At 40.1% G+C, this 20,629-nt stretch overlaps 1 protein-coding gene across 1 annotated transcript; it reads left to right on the top strand.

The window, feature by feature from the left end:
- The first annotated feature begins 131 nt into the window (after nt 1–131).
- On the top strand, nt 132–5,160 carry LOC114100786 (uncharacterized). Its single transcript, XM_071619675.1, is given in 4 exon segments — nt 132–1,061; nt 1,063–1,475; nt 1,537–3,155; nt 3,158–5,160. Coding segments are annotated over 4 exon segments (4,965 nt in total).
- Nucleotides 5,161–20,629: the final 15,469 nt, after the last annotated feature.

The following is a 20,629-nucleotide window of genomic DNA, read 5'->3' as shown; positions in this document are numbered from 1 at the left end:
CCAGCCCATCGGGTTTTGCCGGCTACTCAGTCCTGGTCTCAGTGTTCGACGTTCATTGTCTGTTTTTATTGTCTTGTCTTGTCTTGTCTGTGTCGTGTGTCATTGCTTTCACTGTTTGTGTATCTTTCATTATGGGACAGAGCACTTCAACGCCTCTATCCTTGACCCTTGATCACTGGACCAAAGTCGACTTAAGGGCTCAGAATCTTTCTTTTTCAGTAAAACGCCAGACCTGGCAGACTCTCTATGCCTCAGAATGGCCCACCTTTGGAGTCGAATGGCCCCCAGAAGGATTTTTCTACTTCCCACTAATTCGAAAAGTCAGAGATATTGTCTTTCAGCCGGGGCCACATAGCCATCTAGATCAACAGCTGTATATCTTAACTTGGCAGGACCCCTGCAAATCTCCTCCTCCATGGGTAAAGCCTTTCCTTGTCCCTTCCCCCACTCCTACTCCTTCCCCCACGATTCTATCTCTCAAACCCTCTGCTCCTCCTCCTCCTCCACCCTCTGTTCTCCCTGAGTCTCAAAATTTGACTCTACTGGACTCTCCTCCCCCTCCTTATCCCCTGCCCTCGTCCCCCAACCCCCAACTCCCTCTAAGTGACTCCCCTGCTGCTGACTCAGCCCTTCCTCCCCTGGAGAAAGCTAGGCCGGCCCAGTGCCCTCCAGATGACTCCCCCGCGGCACACACAGCCCCTCCTCCCCTGGAGAAAGCTGGCCCAGCTAAAGGAACTCGCCGGCAGCGAATGATTGAAAACCCTGGAGCCCCCGTGATGCTCCCCCTCCATCCCTATGGGCCAATGATTGACGACGACGGCCATGGGGGAAAAATGCAAGCCTACCAGTATTGGCCTTTCTCCTCTTCAGACCTATATAACTGGAAAAATAACAATCCCCCTTTTTCCGAGGACCCCACCCAGCTCACAAGTCTGGTTGAATCATTGATGTTTTCACACCAGCCTACTTGGGATGACTGCCAACAACTCCTAGGGACTCTCTTCATGACAGAGGAACAAGAGAGAATCCTCCTGGAAGCTAGAAAAAAATATCCTCAGACCAGATGGGCAACCGACACAACTTCCCAACATAATCGAAGCCGGCTTCCCCTTGAAGCGACCCAACTGGGACCCCAACACCTTTGAAGGTAGGGAGCATCTGTCCACTTATCGCTGGGCTCTAATAGTGGGTCTCCGAGCGGCCGCTAGGTGACCAACTAATTTAGCCAAGGTAAGAGAGATTATTCAAGGGCCTGATGAATCTCCCTCTATGTTTCTAGAGAGAATTATGGAGGCATATAGGAGATATACTCCTTTCGATCCTCAGGCAGAGGATCAAAAGGCATCTGTCATGATGGCCTTTATTGGGCAAGCTGCCCTGGATATTAAAAGAAAGTTACAACACTTAGATGGATTACAAGATATGACTTTGAGAGATTTAGTCAGAGAAGCCGAGAAGGTATACTATAAGGGAGGATGAGAGAAGCAAAAGACAGACTAAGGCATTGACTAAGGTCCTGGTCATAACAACAAATAGGCCAGAATTTAAGAAACAGGGAGACAGGAAGGGATACCTGGGCCCACACCAGAGGCCACCCCTGGCCTCAGATCAATATGCCTACTGTAAAGAAAAAGGACACTGGGCCAAAGAGTGCCCTAGAAAGAGACAGCCATGCCAGCCAGCCATTCTGACTCTGGAGGATGACTAGGAAAGTCGGGGCTCGGATCCCCTCCCTGAGCTCAGGGTAACTTTTGAAGTGGAGGGGACCCCAGTAAACTTTGAAGTGGATACAGGGGCAATATACTCAGCCCTTAAGGTCCCATTGGGCCCTCTATCAAATAAAAGGTCTCTAGTTCAAGGGGCTAACGGCAGTAAATATCGGGCTTGGACAACTAAGAGGACCATGGACCTGGGGAAAGGAAAAGTCTATCACTCCTTCCTAGTAATTCCAGAATGCCTGGCTCCATTGATGGGCAGAGATCTGCTCACCAAGCTCCAGGCCAAAATAGCTTTTAACCCTGAAGGCCCCCAAGTGGAATTTCTAAATCCTTCAGTAAAAACTCCTATAGTCACGGCTTTAACTATGTCAGTAGAAGATGAACATCAACTCTTCACACCCCCCCCCAAGACTGATCAAACAGGCAAGCTACCCCAGAAATGGATAACAGATTACCCAGATGCCTGGGCAGAAACTGCTGGGTTAGGCCTAGCCGTGAAACAACCTCCAATAACAGTGGAGTTAAAAACCTCAGCCTCCCCAATCAATGTCAAACAATATCCTCTGAGCAAAGAAGCTAAAGATGGGATAAGGCCCCACATTCAGAAATATCTGGCCTTAGGGGTCCTAAGGCCCTGTCAATCGGCCTGGAACACTTCCCTGCTACCAGTAAAAAAGCCAGGAACCGGGGACTATCACACCGTTCAAGACCTAAGAGAGATCAACAACAGAGTGCAGGACATTCACCCCACAGTACCTAATCTGTACAATCTGCTTAGCACTCTGAACCCTGAGCAGAAATGGTATAATGTTCTGGACTTAAAAGATGCTTTCTTTTGCTTGCCTCTGCATAAAGATAGTCAGTTGCTGTTTGCTTTCGAGTGGGTAAACCCAGAAACCAGAACGTCTGGTCAACTAACTTGGACTAGACTCCCACGGGGGTTCAAAAACTCCCCCACTCTCTTTGATGAAGCCCTCCACAGAGATCTCAACAACTTCAGAACTACGCACCCCGAAGTCACCCTGCTTCAATATGTGGATGAACTGCTACTGGCAGCCGACACCAAGGAAAACTGTGAGTCTGGGACCCAAGCACTATTATCCGAGCTTGCTCAACTCGGGTATAGAGCTTCTGCCAAAAAGGCCCAAATTTGCCAACAAGAAGTAATCTTCCTGGGCTATTCCCTTAGGGGCAGTAAACGATGGCTCACTGAGCCCAGAAAACAAACCGTTGTGCAGATACCACCCCCATCTAACAGGAGGCAACTCAGAGAGTTTCTTGGGACTGCTGGCTTTTGCAGGTTATGGATACTTGGGTTTGCATCCTTAGCTGCTCCTTTATACCCGCTGTTAAAGGGGGGTGCCCAATTCCAATGGACCCCTGAGCACCAGCAAGCTTTTGATAACATCAAAAGGGCGCTGCTATCTGCTCCGGCCTTAGACTCCCGGATGTAGAAAAACCCTTTACTCTCTACATTGAGGAAAAGAAAGGAATAGCATGAGGAGTGCTCACTCAGACTCTAGGGCCCTGGAAAAGGCCTGTAGCCTACTTGTCTAAAAAGCTGGACTCAGTGGCTACTGGATGGCCCCATTGCCTAAAAGCTATAGCAGCCGCGGCCCTTCTAATCAAGGATACTGATAAGTTAACGCTGGGGCAGAAGCTAACCATTATAGCCCCCCATACCCTAGAGAACATCATCTGCCAGCCACCAAATAGATGGCTATCAAACTCTAGAATAACACACTATCAGAGCCTGTTGCTCAACAAAGACAGAATAACGCTGGGACCCCCCGCCCCGCTTAACCCGGCTACACTACTACCTGAACAATCATCAGGACCCATCACTCATGACTGTCAACATATACTGGCAGAAGAAACCAGTATACGACGGGATTTAAAGGATCAGCCACTGCTCCACCCTGAGGTCATATGGTTCACTGATGGCAGCAGCTTCCTCCAGGATGGTAAGCGGCGGGCTGGGGCAGCAATAGTTAGCAGAACTAAAGTCATCTGGTCCTCTAGCCTCCCGGAGGGAACATCGGCTCGAAAGGTAGAGCTGATTGCCCTCACGAAGGCATTGGAGCTAGCGGCAGGCAAAAAGGCCACCATATACACAGATAGCCACTATGCCTTCGCTACCGCTCATATACACGGGGCTATCTACCAGCAAAGGGGACTATTAACCTCCGCGGGAAAAGAAATAAAAAACAGAGATGAGATCCTCCGCCTCCTCTCAGCAGTGCAAAGCCCTAGGGAACTAGCTATAGTGCACTGTCCAGGACACCAGAAAGGAAATGATTCCATAGCAGTCGGGAACAGGAGGGCAGATGAAGAGGCTAAATTGGCAGCCCTAAACTGAGTAACCATGTTAACACTTTCCACACTGGGGGGACATAAGTCAGGAGATTTAACTACGTCGGAGCACCCTGACAACTTAACATCTAAGGACACTGAACTCCTCGACTTCACTGAGCCCAGCCTGCAATTTCAGAAAGCCCTACACTACGTTAAAAATGTACATCAACTCACTCACCTTGGTTCAAAGAAACTGCAGGCATTCCTGAAGGATCAAGAACAGAGTTTTCCACTAACCGACTCACAGCGAAAGGAAATAGCTGAACAGGTAACAAAAGCTTGTTGGGTCTGTCAATTGGTTAATGCTTACCCTTCCAAGCTTCCTGCAGGAAAGCGCCTACGAGGAACCAGACCAGGACAATTCTGGGAAATGGACTTTACTGGAATTAAGCCAGCAAGGTATGGACTCAAATATCTCCTACTCTTTGTAGATACATTTTCAGGATGGATTGAAGCCTTCCCCACAAAAAAAAAAAAAACAGCGCAAATGGTGGTCAAGAAGATCCTGGAAGATATTTTTCCAAGATACGGCCTGCCTAAGGTAATAGGGTCTGATAATAGACAGGCATTCATGGCCCAGGTAAGTCAGGGGTTAGCCAGGACCCTGGGGATTAATTGGAAGTTACATTGTGCTTATAGACCCCACAGCTCAGGACAGGCAGAAAGAATGAATAGAACCATTAAAGAGACCTTAACAAAATTAAGCTTAGAGACCGGCATAAAAGATTGGACTATGCTCCTGCCTAATGCACTGTTTTGTGCAAGAAATACTCCCTCTGTTTCTTTGTGTAACTTCACCCCCTATGAAATTCTCTATGGTGTCCCTCCTCCAGTAAGGGACCTAACCCCAACTCTAAGACCTAACGATTCCTTTCACATCCCCTTGCTTGACAGACTTAAAGCTGTTGAAAGAACCCAGCGATACCTGTGGAAACAGCTGGCCACTGCCTACCAACCTGGGGACGAAGGGACTCCACACGGATATCAAGTGGGAGACTTCATCTACGTAACCCTCCCAGAAGTAACCGGGGCAGGCTTATATATAGGGTCCCCACTAAAAGTAAACAACACTTATGTACCCAGATAAAAAAAAATTAGCACCACACAGGGTTTCCTTACCCCTGAAAATGGAACCTGGTGGGCATGTGACTCAGGGTTAACTCCTTGCATTTCATCCCAGGTATTTAACAGCTCTGTAAATTATTGTGTAATGGTGCAGATGTTTCCCAGAGTGCTCTATCATGACGCAGGTTCGTTTGAAGATCAAATAGGGGGCATACAACCCGGTTCCGCCGGGAACCTGTATCCCTCACTTTAGCCATCTTCTTAGGAATAGGAGTTGCTGCAAGGGTGGGCACAAGAACCACTGCCCTGGTCCGTGGGACACAACAAATGACCCAATTAGAAGCAGCAATAGACCAAAACTTAAAGATATTAGAAACCTGCATCACAGCTTTACAGGAATCTTTAACCTCTCTCTCTGAAGTTGTTTTACAGAACAGGCGAGGGTTGAACCTCCTCTTCATGAGAGAAGGGGGCCTTTGTGCTGCATTGAGGGAAAAATGTTGTTTTTATGCCGACCATACTGGAGTTGTAAAAAAAATCTATGAGTAAATTAAAAAGACACCTTAAAGAGCGTCAGCTAGAGAGAGAGGCCCAAAAAGGGTGGTTTGAGTCTTGGTTCACACAGTCCCCCTGGTTAACTACGCTTTTATCAGCTCTGGCCGGTCCATTAATAATCCTCATATTATTGCTAACTGTAGGACCCTGTTTGCTCAACCGTGTAGTTTCCTTTCTCCAAGCTCAAATTGGACAAGTTAAACTTACGGTAATCAGACAACAATATGCCTCACTGGCAGAAATAGAGTATGATACCCCTCAATAATTATGATTTCTTACTTTTAAGATTAAAAGTAGTCAGAAAAAGAAGTGGGGAATGAAAAGGTTAAGAATGTAAGAATTAAGTTCTGTTTTCCTGGAACCTGAAACTCATGTAGAAGTTGAAAACAACTCCCGGAAATGCCCACTGATCATCTGGTTGCTCTACGAAAACAACCCCTCCCAGAAACCATGCAATGATTGGCTATGCTGTATGTGAAGTCCCTGCCCTCTCCAAGGAAAGTATATAAGCTCTGCTTAAGCTGTTCCCAGGGCTCTCTCTCTCTGCTCTATTCAAGTGAGCTCTGAGCCCCAGCATGCTGGACCCCCAATAAACCCTTTGCTGTTGCATGAGACAGTCTCTTGGTGGTCTCTTCCTCCGATGCTCGCCCGACCTTTACACTGTGTCTATTTTTTTCTGCCCATCATTATAATGACTGTAATCATATAAGAAAAACTCTTAAAAGTTTCTTTTTCTTCTTCAAAATAAAAACCATTTGTTTAGAGTTGGAATCATGGATGAAGTTATACTTTTCTACCAGTTGATGCCTAGACAAAGCCAGTTTCAATCACAATACAAACACCTAACTGCCAGAGACAGGACAACACCTGCCCTAGGAAATGAATAGTCAAAGAAGGAGGAATAAGAAAACCAGATTGTGAAGTGCCACAACAGAACAGGCTTATTAGCGTGTACTACAGGAGCCTCAAGAATAATGCTTATCGTATTCTTGTGAGAATCAGTTCATCAGCTTCTAAAATGAAGTAGATCTAAGTTAATCTGAAGAGTAAGACTTATCCAGGTAATTAAGTATGATAAATGGGGCCCAGAAGCAAAGACAACTGTATATACAAAAGCCCAGAAGTGGGAGGGACAGATATAGTCAGAGTTCTGCAAATTTTTTCAGTTTAAGTAAGGTGGAGAATGATGTGAATAAAGCTGAAAAAGTAAACATGAAAGATCTTCAATGACATGCTAAACAGTTTTGTTTCTTGTCTGTAACAAATAGCACAGAAGACAATGTTAATGGAAGAAGAACACCTGGACCAAGGTAGAGGAGGCTGTCTTGATGTTTTGCCATTAGGGACCACATCTTTAGATTGTCACACTTGAGATTATCTGTTGGTATCACTGGTGTCATGAGTACTAAGCCATTACTAATAGTGCTTCATTCAATATAGAATGACCAAGATAGTTGCAAGTAAGGTTATGTGGGAACTGAACTAAGAATATGTCCCTATCGATAAGATATGGTCCAGTCAGGGAGAAACAGGTTAATGAAAGTGAAGTGCCTAAGTCTATTCCAGGTAAAATGATAGCAATATACAACCAGTTCCTGAGATAGAGTTTTGCTCTTGAGTTATGTTCAGGTGACAAAACCATAAGAACTTTCCACATGAAATCGTTTCTGCAAATAGTGGTTCTCCATCTTTCAACCATAGGAGCCAGGAACTCTGACTTTCCTGGCTTAGGGCACTACTTTATTAATAAAGATGGGTAATGAGATAGATGAAGGTATGGAAGACACAGAAGATTGAAGACAGAAGAAGCACTCAAGGAAGTGGCATTTGTGGGTTCCCAGGATACACTTTCGGTGTGATTCTCCAGTGCCTTCCTCTTCCTCTAGTTCTCTATATTTTTCTCCTAACCATCCATATTTTCTCACCCAACCCTACACCAATAACTCAAGAAGCTATCCAGCCTTGTGTTTGTGTGTGTTTTCTAAAAGCGTTCTTATTGCTGTGCTGTCTGCCCTCAGAGAATAAAAGAGGGCCAATTCAATAGTCTAAGTCACACAATGTCCACCCTGTCTTGTTCCAGGGGTTTAGAAGCTACAGAGGAGGTAATGCAAGACATTAGCCATGAAAGGGTGAGTGGAGAACAAAACAAAGCTCTTCCTTTCTTTTCTTTCCTCATCTTTCTCTTTGCCACAAATAGTCTTTTTTCCCAATCTGCTGTCCTAAGCCTTCAACTTGGAGTAAAATTTAAAAATGGGAACTGAATGCCTGTGAAGGATAAAATAAGAATTTGGAACTACATTTCTATAAATAATTAGAGAATAAACACACAACACAGACAACCAAAGAACTAAAAGCAGCCTTAAATATTAAATAGTGTTTACTTTAAAGAATTTTTACAATACATTTAATTTCAATGTCACTCTAACATCAAACATGATATAAAATTAAAAATCAAGATAAAATTCTAATTTATGATTTATAAAAATATTTAGATTATATTTTTAGTCAATTTTACTAACTGGAACATAAGCTGTTATTTTTAGCTACAATCTCTTCAATAAAAATATTTTTCATGGGGAAAAGTATCTTCTCATCTAACAAATGCACAATGCATAAAATATTAAAGATCTTAAAATAGCAAAGTGGTATGTTCTCAGAAAGAAGACTTCTTTATGCACATGGTAACTTTTAGCCCAAAACAGATATGTTCTGTCATTTCTGAAATCCAAGCTGGGATTCAGTCTCCTTGACCTTAACCAACCTGTGCAATAAAACAAAAAAATTATTTAAGTAATGTTTCCAGTAGCAACAACATTTAATATGCAAGAAATCAAATCCCAGCTCCAATTAATAAAATACAACTTTCATATTGAGCTATTAAACAATTTTTCTAAAACCGCATGAATTCAGTGAGAAAGAAATTCATTTAATCAAAACATCATTAGTGTAAATTGAACTAATTCTAGCCAAGAGAGAATAAAGTCTTTAAAATATAATTTTTAATATGAAACATATTAATAATTAATGTGAAACATTTTGAAAATAAAACATTGATTTAAAAGAAATATATTATTAAAACTGAATATCAGCTGGTAAAATGGTGTTAAGGGAAACAATAAATTCCCACCATTTAGAATCTGGCACAGTAAAGTAAATGTTTAAGAAACACATTGAAATTCCTGAAAATTTGAGGGAGAGCAAAAAAATATATTAATATTATTATCTTTAATTTCTTCCATACAATAGTGAGGTTTTAATTTTCTTTTTTCTAGTAATGTGCCTGTTTAAAGGTTTTTTTCTGGAAAAACAAAATCATTATGACCCAGAAGAACAACCAAGGATTAAACTATTCAGTTTCATGATGCTCTTTGAAGGTGAGTAATAGGCAAGAGCCATTATCCCTGGTCTCTTTGTTGTATTCTTTACTATTATTTTCTCTTGGTAAGTAGCTACTGGTTTTTAAAAGTTTTATCATTTTCTTTGGATTCCCATGACATACATCTTGATTTAAGGCTTCATCAGGTATGCTGCAAGCCCAGCTGCCCAGCCCAGTACTGTGGCCCAAGTTCTTACTTGGATGCCATAATTAGCAGTCCATTTCTATTTCTGAAGATAGAGTACCATGTCCCTCTAGGGTTGGTGGTATTAAATAAGTATGCTTATCACCACAGTAAACAGTGTGCCTGAGACTTGCCTGTATTTTCTGTGGTGTAGTCACATCGATAGCTGAATCTCTTCTCTGGATCAAAGAGATAAACTCTGGCAGTAATAACGAAAGATCCATTAAAAATAAAAGGTACATTAAATACACTGCCTAGAAAGTTTCTGTAAGTGTGAGGGGAACAGAATGATGTCTACTGGTTAGGATTCCACTGTTAGTTACAGTCACTCATTCTTTTTTCAATGCCTAGCACTCACAAATGGAAAGGAAGGGCTGCTTCTCACCCACTAGGAGCTTGTAATATCATTCTGTAAATAATACTCATTCAACAGAGAGTAATTTGTATATGCTGTAAATTCATCAGGTAGATGAGATTAGTTTGGGAAGATTGATTGAAAGCAATAGAGCTCTTCTATAATGCTTGATTTGAGGGGAGCAGCATTAGCTAACATGTATTTAATTCAATCTATTTGCCAAGCACTTTCACATATAATATTTAATTAAAACTTCTCATCTCCCTGGGAATAATTATTTTTAATCCCCTTTTAAGAAGCTAAATGCTGCAGAATGCAAGTAACTTCCCAAAGATTATATAGTGACAAAGCTATGTTATGAATAAACTCTATCTAATAAACTCTAAATTCTACCATCCTTCTGCTATACCAAGACCTCCTTTAGTCTATGCTGGCTTTGAATGTTGAGAGAAAAACATAGTGCATCACAAACAAAATGCAAGTTGAATGCACCAAGCAATTACAATGTAGTACTGCTGCATCTTTGTAACAGAGTTTTCAATTTTTAAAGCACACGAATCTCCCAATTTGGGGCTAAATGCATAGATAATCACTAGATAACCACTACTGTCTTTCTGGGAAAGTGAAGAAGGGCCTGGAAGGAGAGATTTTCCTCTTGTATCTACATGACTTCATCTTAGGCAGAGAACTGCTAACCATCTCAGGTGAGTCAGACCTAGGAGGTATAAAACTTTCTTCTTTGAAATACACTTATTTAACAGAGATAAAATCAAAATAAGAAGTACCGGCCATTTTATCTTGAAATACTCAGAAATGCCTTGAGGAGATGGAAATTCCTCACTCACTGACTGCATTGAAATTTTCCCCCAACAGTCCTATGTTCTAGTATACAGCACAACATATTCAAAATAGTTGTGGTAGAACAGCTGTACTGATCAGACACAGATTTTAAAAGTGGATGAAATAGCAGTATTGTGTCATCAAATCTTCCAGCCCTGGGAGCAAATGATAAGACATGCTCTTTTTCTTTCTTGTTATTTTTCATTTGCAGGTGCAATCATTTACAACTAAATGGCAGAAATGTCTCTCACACAAGCAGTTAATATGCACTAGAATTTTCCCAGTAACCAGATGGCATGCATTTCATACCAAGCTTGTTGAAATAAGAACTAAAATCATCTGCCAAAGTTGCATGGAAGTTTTCCACAGTCTCCTTAGGTGACCCCATTTAAGATTTTGAATTTTTTGAGGTCAGAAAGCTTATAAATATTCAGTTCTTAGTGACTCACTTTCAGGGCTGTGGTGGAGTAATTATAGAATAATTCTAGTTAGCCATCAATGAAAATATTCTGACTTTAGCTCATGTTAGGTTGTGCTATTTTTCTTAGTACCTTCCTCTTGATTTTCAATACAGTCCTAACTCAGAGTGCCACCTAAAGAAAAGGAGATGAACTGAAAAAGCCATGGACACAGTTATTTTCTTTGAGACATTTTTTTAGAAACATCATCACCTTAAGTCCAAAACTTTATAGAATATAGAATATATATATATATATATATATATATATGTGTGTGTGTGTGTGTATATATATACACACATATATATAATATGAAAGTATAGAAATTATACTTTACATTTTTTGAAGATAGTAAACACTGTTTTGGCCCAAGCAGCCTCTGTTTGCTAATGCTCTAATTCTCCTTGGAATGGTCTCCCAACACTCCACTTTTCCATAGCTGCAGGGGAGCATGGATGTGGACTTGCCTGGGCAACAGGCCTCTCAGGATGGTCACATGTCCCAATCCAGCCAATCAGAGCCAGCAAAACACACCTGAGGAAATTTTATTGAATTTTTGGGGGGAGAAATATTTTTAATATTTTTATTTTTCTTTTCAGTTAAAGCTTAGAGAACGAACACATGGAGATGAGGGTGGACAACATCTTGTTACCATTTAAAGGAACATGAAAACAAAGTCAAAAGAATAGAAAGATCTCAGATGGGAACAGAAAAAGAGAGGTAGGTGAGGTAGAAAGAGAGAATATGAAGGATATGAAGAGAGAAGGGGGGCTATAAAGAGGACGACTGAGTCCTGATGACTTTTGAACCTTTGGATGCAGATACTTGCAACTTTAAAGAGTCTTGAATAATATATGTAGCAAATTACCTTTGTGCTTTCCCTGACTCTGGAAAAACAATGATGCCTTCCCAGGCATTGATTAAACTCCTCTGTGGGAATTTTCTAATCAACTTTTGGAATAGAATTCATTTTCTTGGAAACCTGACTTATAATTCTTGCTCTGTCTGCATACACCAAGATACGGATGACTTGCTTTTTCATCCTCACACAAGCAGACAGCCCAGTGAAAATGAGTGGGGCCCTCAATGAGGAAAATGCTCGTACCCATGAATTGTTCATTTTTAAAAACATTTATACACATGGACAGCAATACCATAAGCTGCAGGGTTGTCATTTTTTCCTATACATGAAGGAAACCACATAATTTCTTTTTTCTAAGAAAGGGAATAAAGTACTATTTCAGATGCCATCTAGAATTATGATTTCCTTTGTCCTTTTGGGTTCCGCTTTCAGCTTCGGTTGTTCAGAATGGCCCTGGATGGATTTATGAGGCATAACTAGGTCTCTCTAGTCCATTTCTCACAGGGACTGTTCCAGGCTTCCTCTCTCTCTTCACTCTCATATTTCCCTTTGCAAACATCTCACTCAAAGTCACCTCAACTTGGGATGACTTGCCTATTCTCCAGCGTATCCTTTTCCTGTGTTTGCTATCATGTTTCTTCCACTAAGGACTTCATTGTCACTTTTGCATGTTTTTTTTTAATATTAAAATCTTACCTGACTCTATCAACTGGCTTTTTCCCTTCTTCTCTTCAAGTACAAAAATAAAATAAAATAAAGTTTTAACTTGGAAAAAGAAAACTCTGGATATTATCACCCTTTTCAAGATCCATGCTATACGAATCATTAGCTACCACCTGCCCATATCTGGTTTGTGTCTCCGCAATTAGGTGGAGCCATGTGGCTAGATCTGAGCAAAGAGTTCTGAGTGGCAGGGTCATTTGTCACTTCCACTAGAATACTGCCAGTGCAAGACTGCCCTGAGTTCCCTTTCTATCTGCTGTTGGCATGCAAGAAGGTAGATTTTCCAGCAGTGTGTGTCCCAGAGTTGAGGAGACAAGGGGGAATGCCAGCCAAAGAGCAGAATTTTTGCTCTGTTAAGCCAGTAAGGTTTGAAGACTGTTAGTGTTACTTTACTTGGTGCATGCTGACTAATATACTCACTGTTATGGGGGTGATTTTCTTGTTAGTTTATTCATGGATTTTTTGTTAGTTTATTTAATAATTTCCAACCTCAAAAAGTAAAGCTTTTTAAAGTGTTGTCACTATTTTCTAAATATTTCTTCACTTCTAAGAGTTAAATCTTGCTTCCATCTTATTGGAGATTACAAACAGACACTTAAAAATCTGGTCTATTTTTCTTGCTCTATCTAGACTTCCTGCTGCATCTCCTACCACTGGCGTGAGTTCCCACAGCTTCAACTGTCCTAAACCTCTCTGACTTGCCCACTTCCTCTCAGACATGCCCCTGCTATCTACATTGATTCCTCTTCCTTTGCCCTGGAAGGATCTTAAGATGAGAAAGTCAAGACTATGGAATGAGATAGCCCAGGTTTAAATCCCAGCTTAACCACTTATTAGCTACGTGACCCTGGATAAGTCACTTCAATCTTAATTTCCTTTTCAGTAAAATAGGGATAATCGTAGCTATCTAGAGCACTGTAATGAAGATCACTAATACATTGAATATAAAATGGCTATCTCATAACAAGGACTAAATAATGGTGACAATGACTTTTATGCAGTTGGAACATCACTAATCTCTCTAATTTGGAGGAGCGTGTAATATGGTCTTTAAACAGTGAATTCTTGATACACAAATATTTAACATGCACCACAAATCCAGGATGGCTGTTGCTTGGATGGCCTGAAGAATTGTTGCTACAGAGTTCTGCAGACCATACTTCACCATCTGCTATGTGCTAAATGTTTGTGTCCCCTCAAAATTAATATGTTGAGTTTCATTCTCATTGGGATGAAATCAGAGGTGGGCCTTTGGGAGGCTATTAGGGCACAAACACCCTGCCCCCTTCTTGGGCCCCCTTAGTGCTCTATAAAATTACCCAAGGTAACTTGTTCATCTCTTCCACCATGTGATGACACATGAGGAAAGGGTCCGCAACAGACAAGGAATCTGCTGACACCTTGATCTTGGACTTCCCATCCTACAAAAGTATAAGGAATACATTTTCATTATCTATAAATTACCTTGTCTAAGACATTTTGTTATAGCAGCAGGAAAAGGTTAAGACATCTGTCTCATTTACTGACTATTCCAGACTTATATTGCTTGGGTTATACCAGTATTATTCCCCAAAGTACAGCTAAAGCCAACTTAGACTTTCAACCCCCTCTTTCAGAGATTTGAGACTAACAAAAGCACATCACAAAGAACTTTTTGGGCTTTCAATGAAACTGATTCTGAAACAAGGTTACTCTTAGGGCCCAATGGTACAAACTTAGCACTTAGGAGGCTATCAAATAGCTCAACATCTACTGGTGGGAAAGCTCCAGCTTGGGATCTAGAACCAACTCAGTTAAGACTCACAGGAAAAAAATTAACCATTCTCCACATCAATCTAAGAACTCTATCCTGCAGGAGGATTTTTCTTCTATTATGTTGAGAGCCTCAGGTACAGTAAGTATCTGCTAAGATAAGAGCTAAGGAGGCTGAAAAGCTATATCTCTGACCACAAAGTCACTGATGGTCAATTTAGAAAGAATACCACACAGCAGAAATCGCTAACAGAAGCAAGTGAGTAGAGAAAGACAGAATGGACTGGGCTCTTATATCAGGCATCCTGGGTTGAACCCCAAATGCATCATCTATTTATTTTTACTTGTTGTAATTAGTTATACATGACAGAATGAACTTTGACACATCATACATAAATGGAGTATAATTTCTCATTCTTCTGGCTATGCATGATGTAGAATCACACTGGTCATATAGTCATATATGTACATAGGGTAATAATGTCCAATTCATTTTACTATACTTTCTACCCACATACCCCTCCCCTCCCTTTACTCCTCTCTGCCTAATCCAAAATACCTCTATTCTTCCCTAGAAACCCCCCAATGTGAATTAGCATCCACATATCAGAGAAAATATTTGACGTTTAGTTTTTTGGGATTGGCCTAGTTCACTTAGCATAACATTCTCCATCTCCATCATTTACCTGCAAATGCCATAATTTCATACTTCTTTAAGACTGAGTAATATTCCATTATGTGTGTATATACTCTTATATGTCCCACCAGCAACGTATTAGTGTACCTTTTCCCCACATCCTCACCAACATTTATTATTGCTTGTATTTTTCATAATTGCCATTCTGACTTGAGATGAAATCTTAAAGTCGTTTTGATTTGCATTTCTCTAATTACTAGAGATGTTGAACACTTTTTCATATTTTTCTTGATCACCAAATCCATTATTTTTTAACCTAGTAACCAGGGAAGTCCTTGAAACTCCCTGTATCTTGGTCTTTTTATAACTAAAATGAGAATATCATAGCATCTACATATATTGACTTGTTGTGAGATTGAATGAGATGATGCACATGAAGTATTTAGTACAGTATCTGCTTACTATAAGGACTCTCTACATTTCAGATATTTTTATCATCACTATTATTAGACAGTATTGAGCACCTGTAGAGTTCCTATTCTGTCCCTATCACAGTGTTAAGTACATTAGATATATTTAACCCTATAAACTATATTCCATTAGTTATATTATTGTGGGTACAGAGAACTGACTTTTGCAAGGTCAGAGCTGAAACTGGAACACAAAAGCATTTTCTTATGTTTATTCCCATTGCTCAAGAATGCAATAGCAAAACTCAGGAGCCCATTCCAAACTTGATACAATTTATTGAAAATGAAAATGTATTTGTAAAACAAGCAAGCCAGCAGATTCTAGTACCGCTTGATCAGCCTCTTGCCACTAGAATAAGAAGGTACACCTATAACTTTTCTAGTCTTTCTTCTTGAGCCATGAGCCCGATGTCCTGTGACATCCTGTTCAGAACATACATAACACATACACACTCTACTCAATTTTCAGAGAAATGGAAATACAAGTCCATATTTAAGAAAGCACCACTGCTAAGCAACTCAATATATATTACTAAGTAGAGAACTTAGTAAAACAACCTTGAAGCAAAGCTTCCAAAATTTCTTTGTACTTAATTTACAGATATTTGACTAAAATGCTTATAAATGCCCTCTCCCAAGGAAGGGGGAAAAACCTTCTACCTTAAAATATAGAAGTTTCCTGAACCCCCAAAGAATGGTACTATTTTTAATATGTTTTGATCCAATCTCCACTATTTGTTTATCTCAAATATGTGAAAATGCACTCCCCATTTTTATCACCAAGTATCACCAACACATTGCTGACTCCTAAAGGAAAAACTACTTACTATGTCCTTGGCTGAGGCTCTAATTCCATATTCTCTACTTCTTCCAGACATCCTCGCTCAGATATCAACTAAGAAACACAAGTATAAGGCTTAACAGTGTGGCACATGATGCAGAGTATGGCATTAGAATCATCCAGCCCAATCTGAATACAAGTTCCACCATTTATAGCGTTTTGACCTTGAACAACTTACATAACCTCAAAGACCCAGATTCCACACCCATAAAAGGGAACAAGTAATATTGCCTATATGACAGGGCTGTGGGAATAATACATATAAGCTGCACAAGAATTACTAGTTCATCATTTATGTAACTACTAAATATTTTCCACATTGTTATCATTATACACAAATAAAATTTATTGCTCATTATTCTAATAAATTTCTATTCTGCACAATTGTACTCTTTCCTCAAATGAACAGTATCTTGGAGCTTCCTTTAGTTTATCTTGCCTATATGTCACTTAAATTCTTTATAGAATACTGTATCAATGAATAAATGAATTAATGAGTAAATCAATGTAATCACCAAGCACTGATTTCTTACAAAAATGTCTCTCATTATCTTTATTTCTACTATCAACACTCTGACTTGAACTTATACCTCCTAATGTCTAATCACCTTTATGAAGCCCCCATGATGGAACACTCCTCACCTTTGGGTTTTGACTCTACAAGTCATTGATTAATCAAGTTTTCTAAGACACTGTTTTCAATCTATCACTCTACAGTGGCTCTTGATTCCCATGTCTGATTTTATTCCAGAATGTTCATTACTCATTGAAAGATTAGCATTAGTAGATTCTTCCCAACCCTTCCCCTCATCTTATTTCTCCCTGCTCCAGGGACTGACCTTCTATCCCATATCCCAGAGTTTTCACCCCTACCACATGCCAAATGCCCTGGATATCATCCCACCTCTGCATCTGCCACCTAGAATCCCCCAAGATTTTAAAACACAAATATGATCATGCCAGTTTACACTTCACTCTGCAATAGCTCCTTTGCTTTTAAAATTAAATACAATCTCCATATTGACATGTTCATAGAGCCAAATGTGCTTTAAGCATCATGCTGGGCAAGAGTGAAGAAGATACAGTTCTGGCTTCTCAGGGGCTTACAGTCTTCCGTATATGATAATGTCCTATAAACTGGGCCCTTGCCTATCCCTGGCTTGTTTTCCACTTCTTATTTGAATATTATTCTTCAGCCTTATCTAATCAAATGCCAGCTATTTTACAACTGTGTCCTAGAACACCCTGGGAGGCCTTCTTTCACAACATTAGGAAACTGAGCATGCAGTCTCCCAGCCAGTCTGCCAACAGTTAACTCCCGCGGCAGCTAGTACACACCACAACACAATGACACTTGACTCGTTTCCGGTTATTGACACTTATGCCATAATGTTTTGATTCTCTCCTTCAGAAAGAAAAATAAATCCACGTATTTGAAAATTATTATGTCATTCCTTTCCTAAGAGAACTACCTGTCACCGCAGGCCCTCCCTCCTTTTCCCTCAGAGTTTGTATTCCAGCCCTCTTGGTTTTCTTTATTACTCTCCTCTCAGCAACTCTTAACAGTTTGTGTTTCTCTGCTTAGGATTTACTATTCTGAATCATATTTTCTAGGCATATAATGAATGACAGTCAAATAAGCTTGGGGGGCAAACAAATATGATATCAGATTCTGGCTCTCCTGAGGTAAAGTTTATAAATTCACCCTTCTGAACCTTAGTGTTTTCCCATCTCAATTTGGATAATAAAATCCTATCTTAAAGAATAATAAAGATTATTAAAGATGTACTCATTCAAAACCCCACAGAAGCCAGAACTTGTTAGGGAATCTAAGTCTATTTATCTGCCTGCTTGTACCTTTATCTACCTACCTATCATGTATTCAATATTGCTTTGGTGTTCAGTTCCTAGTTTTTACCACAGATATTTTTATAAAGCTCACAGGGCTTGATTTTTATTGCCTTGTGCTTTCAGACAGATGAAACCAACAGTGAAAGCCACACAAAGACTCATGCTCAGAGACTTTCCAACCATTGCACACATAAATAAATTATCAGAGCATTCAACTTTCTCCTGCACTATCCGCAGAGGCTTTCCCTCCTGCTTCCCAGAGAAAGTAATGTCATCAGACAGGCACTCCCTCAACACCTCACTTCCAGTCTCCATGCTCACAATGAGGATGTGCCTCCAATTAAGCACAGGACTTAAGCTCCTTCTGCCTTCCCCAAAGCTTCTGCCATCAGGTAAGCCTCATACTCTCTCTTCATAAACTTTAACTCCTCACCTTCATGAACTGTTCTCACCTAGGAATGGTCACTTAGCCCTGTGTCCTGAGCCCCCTTCTGTTACTTGGTAAACACCGGGAGTATAAATACATACATCTGGATCCCTGTTTGCTAGCAATCAACCTACTCTATTTAGATATTCTACTGCTATTGATCTTCCCTGTCTGAAGGTTCTTCTACATTTGTATAACCACATTACCCTTATCCAAATAGTACCAATCTTCTCCAAAGTTATCCTGTTTCATGCATAGTCAACACCAACAACCTTGCAATGGGATGTGAAGGTTTCAAAAGATGCTGGCTCTTTCTTCTACTGGGGTGATCTTCCCTGAGATGTCTGCCCAACTACTCCCTCTCCTCCGCCCAGTTCTAGCTCTGCTCTGAATTCATCTGAGTGAGACCAACACCAGTATCACCATTCTCTCCTAATCCTCTTCCTTGTTTTGTTTTCCAGTATGATGCTGACCACTGTCTAACATGCTGATTTATTTTGCTCATTTATTTATTTATTTGTTCCCTGTCTCCCATACTCATATACACACAAACATTAGCATTATGGACATTTTTGTTCATTTCATATTTTAACTCATCTCTAGTACTTAGAATAGTCCCTGCTACAGAGTTGTGCTTGATGTGTATTTGTTAAATGAGGGAATTAGTTTTCAATTGATTTTTTTTAATCTCATTAAAAGATTTCACAAATATTTATTGAGAAGTTACTGAGTATGAATCACGGTACCAGGGGCTGAAGCAGAGTAATGAACACAAGCAACAAGGACATTGACATTACAGAAATTTATATTACCTTTAGTTATTAAGTATATAATATGTAATTTTCCCTTATATAAATTGTAATACACTGAAAGAAAGGAGTCGTGACTTAATATATTTCTTTTGAGTGGTTGCCACAAAGTACCTTATTCAAAATATTCATAATAATTAATATACATTTATATGCCAGGAAAATAATAAGCTTCAAGATTGTGCTGTGGACTTTTAGTCCTAAAATCCTCAAAATTATAAATATGAAATATTAGTGAATAGATTTTCAGGAGTAAGAACAGAAACATGAAACTATTTAGGAATCTAACAGCTTTTCTCTCCCAGGCAGAGAAAGAATTGCTTGAAAAGAGAAGGCAACAGAGAGCAGATTCCATGACAGAATTAAATAGGCAGGGATTTTATTAGTTATCACAGTATTCCTAAAATACTGGGTGAGAGATAAATAGGGAGGGAGGCAGGAGAAGCTGAGAGAGCTGTCAGACTCTGATGTGGATCTAATCCTGAGTGAGGGAGAGAGGGAAGGGACTAGGTAGAAGTGTCCTGGATGGCTATGGAGGCTAAAAAATGTTTGGCAAGGCCATCAAAAAGACCTCAAGCTAAAGTCGGCTCTCAGAGTAGTTTTGCATCTCCAAGGAATGGACCTGATCTAATGTATAAACAGCACTTACAATTTGCTGGAAGCAGACTATGGGAAATTGGACACATCATAAATCCAACTTAGACATTTAAAATTTTGGAGAAGAGAGGCTTCCCAACCACTGAGCACATAAATAAAAGTTGAATGCTCTGAAAGTCTTCAAAATATAAAATTTTAGAGCAAAGGCTATACATCCTTGGAAATAATTTTACTACTATTTTAGATACAATTTACATCTTGCTATTTAGTATTTAGGCCTATTAAGACTGAAAACTTGATCACAGGTGACCAAATTGTTATGCAATACGAGCTGCCCTTCAGATGTTTTCTCCCCACCACGCCATAAGGCTGGGCAAGCATCACTGTACTTCATCAAGAAGTGGTACATATGAAACCAGACGGGAGCAAATCGGAAAGCACAAATGTTTTACATGAGAAAGTAGCCCATATTTTTGTGGCTCCCACTACTGCTAGATTGCCTACTCATTCTCGACCCACATTTGTGACTTCACAGGGAATTTCTTGTAACCAGTTGACTAAGGAATAAAACGTCAGTTTTAGTTTGCAGATAGTTCTGCATGCTCTGCTGGCACACTCAAAAGTGAATAGCTGCAGCCCTACAGCCCAACTCAGAAGTAACCCTTAAGGACAATTGTGAAGAGAAATCCAACCAGGGATCAGAATTTCAAGCAATGAAGCTATTTGTTCATTTTCCTGGAAAAAGAGCTGGCCA

The sequence above is a fragment of the Marmota flaviventris genome, chromosome 12, assembly GCF_047511675.1.
Source record: "Marmota flaviventris isolate mMarFla1 chromosome 12, mMarFla1.hap1, whole genome shotgun sequence".
In the NCBI taxonomy this organism is placed as follows: Eukaryota; Metazoa; Chordata; class Mammalia; order Rodentia; family Sciuridae; genus Marmota; species Marmota flaviventris.
Note: the sequence above shows the minus strand (reverse complement) of the source record. Positions and strands in the feature narration are given on the sequence as shown.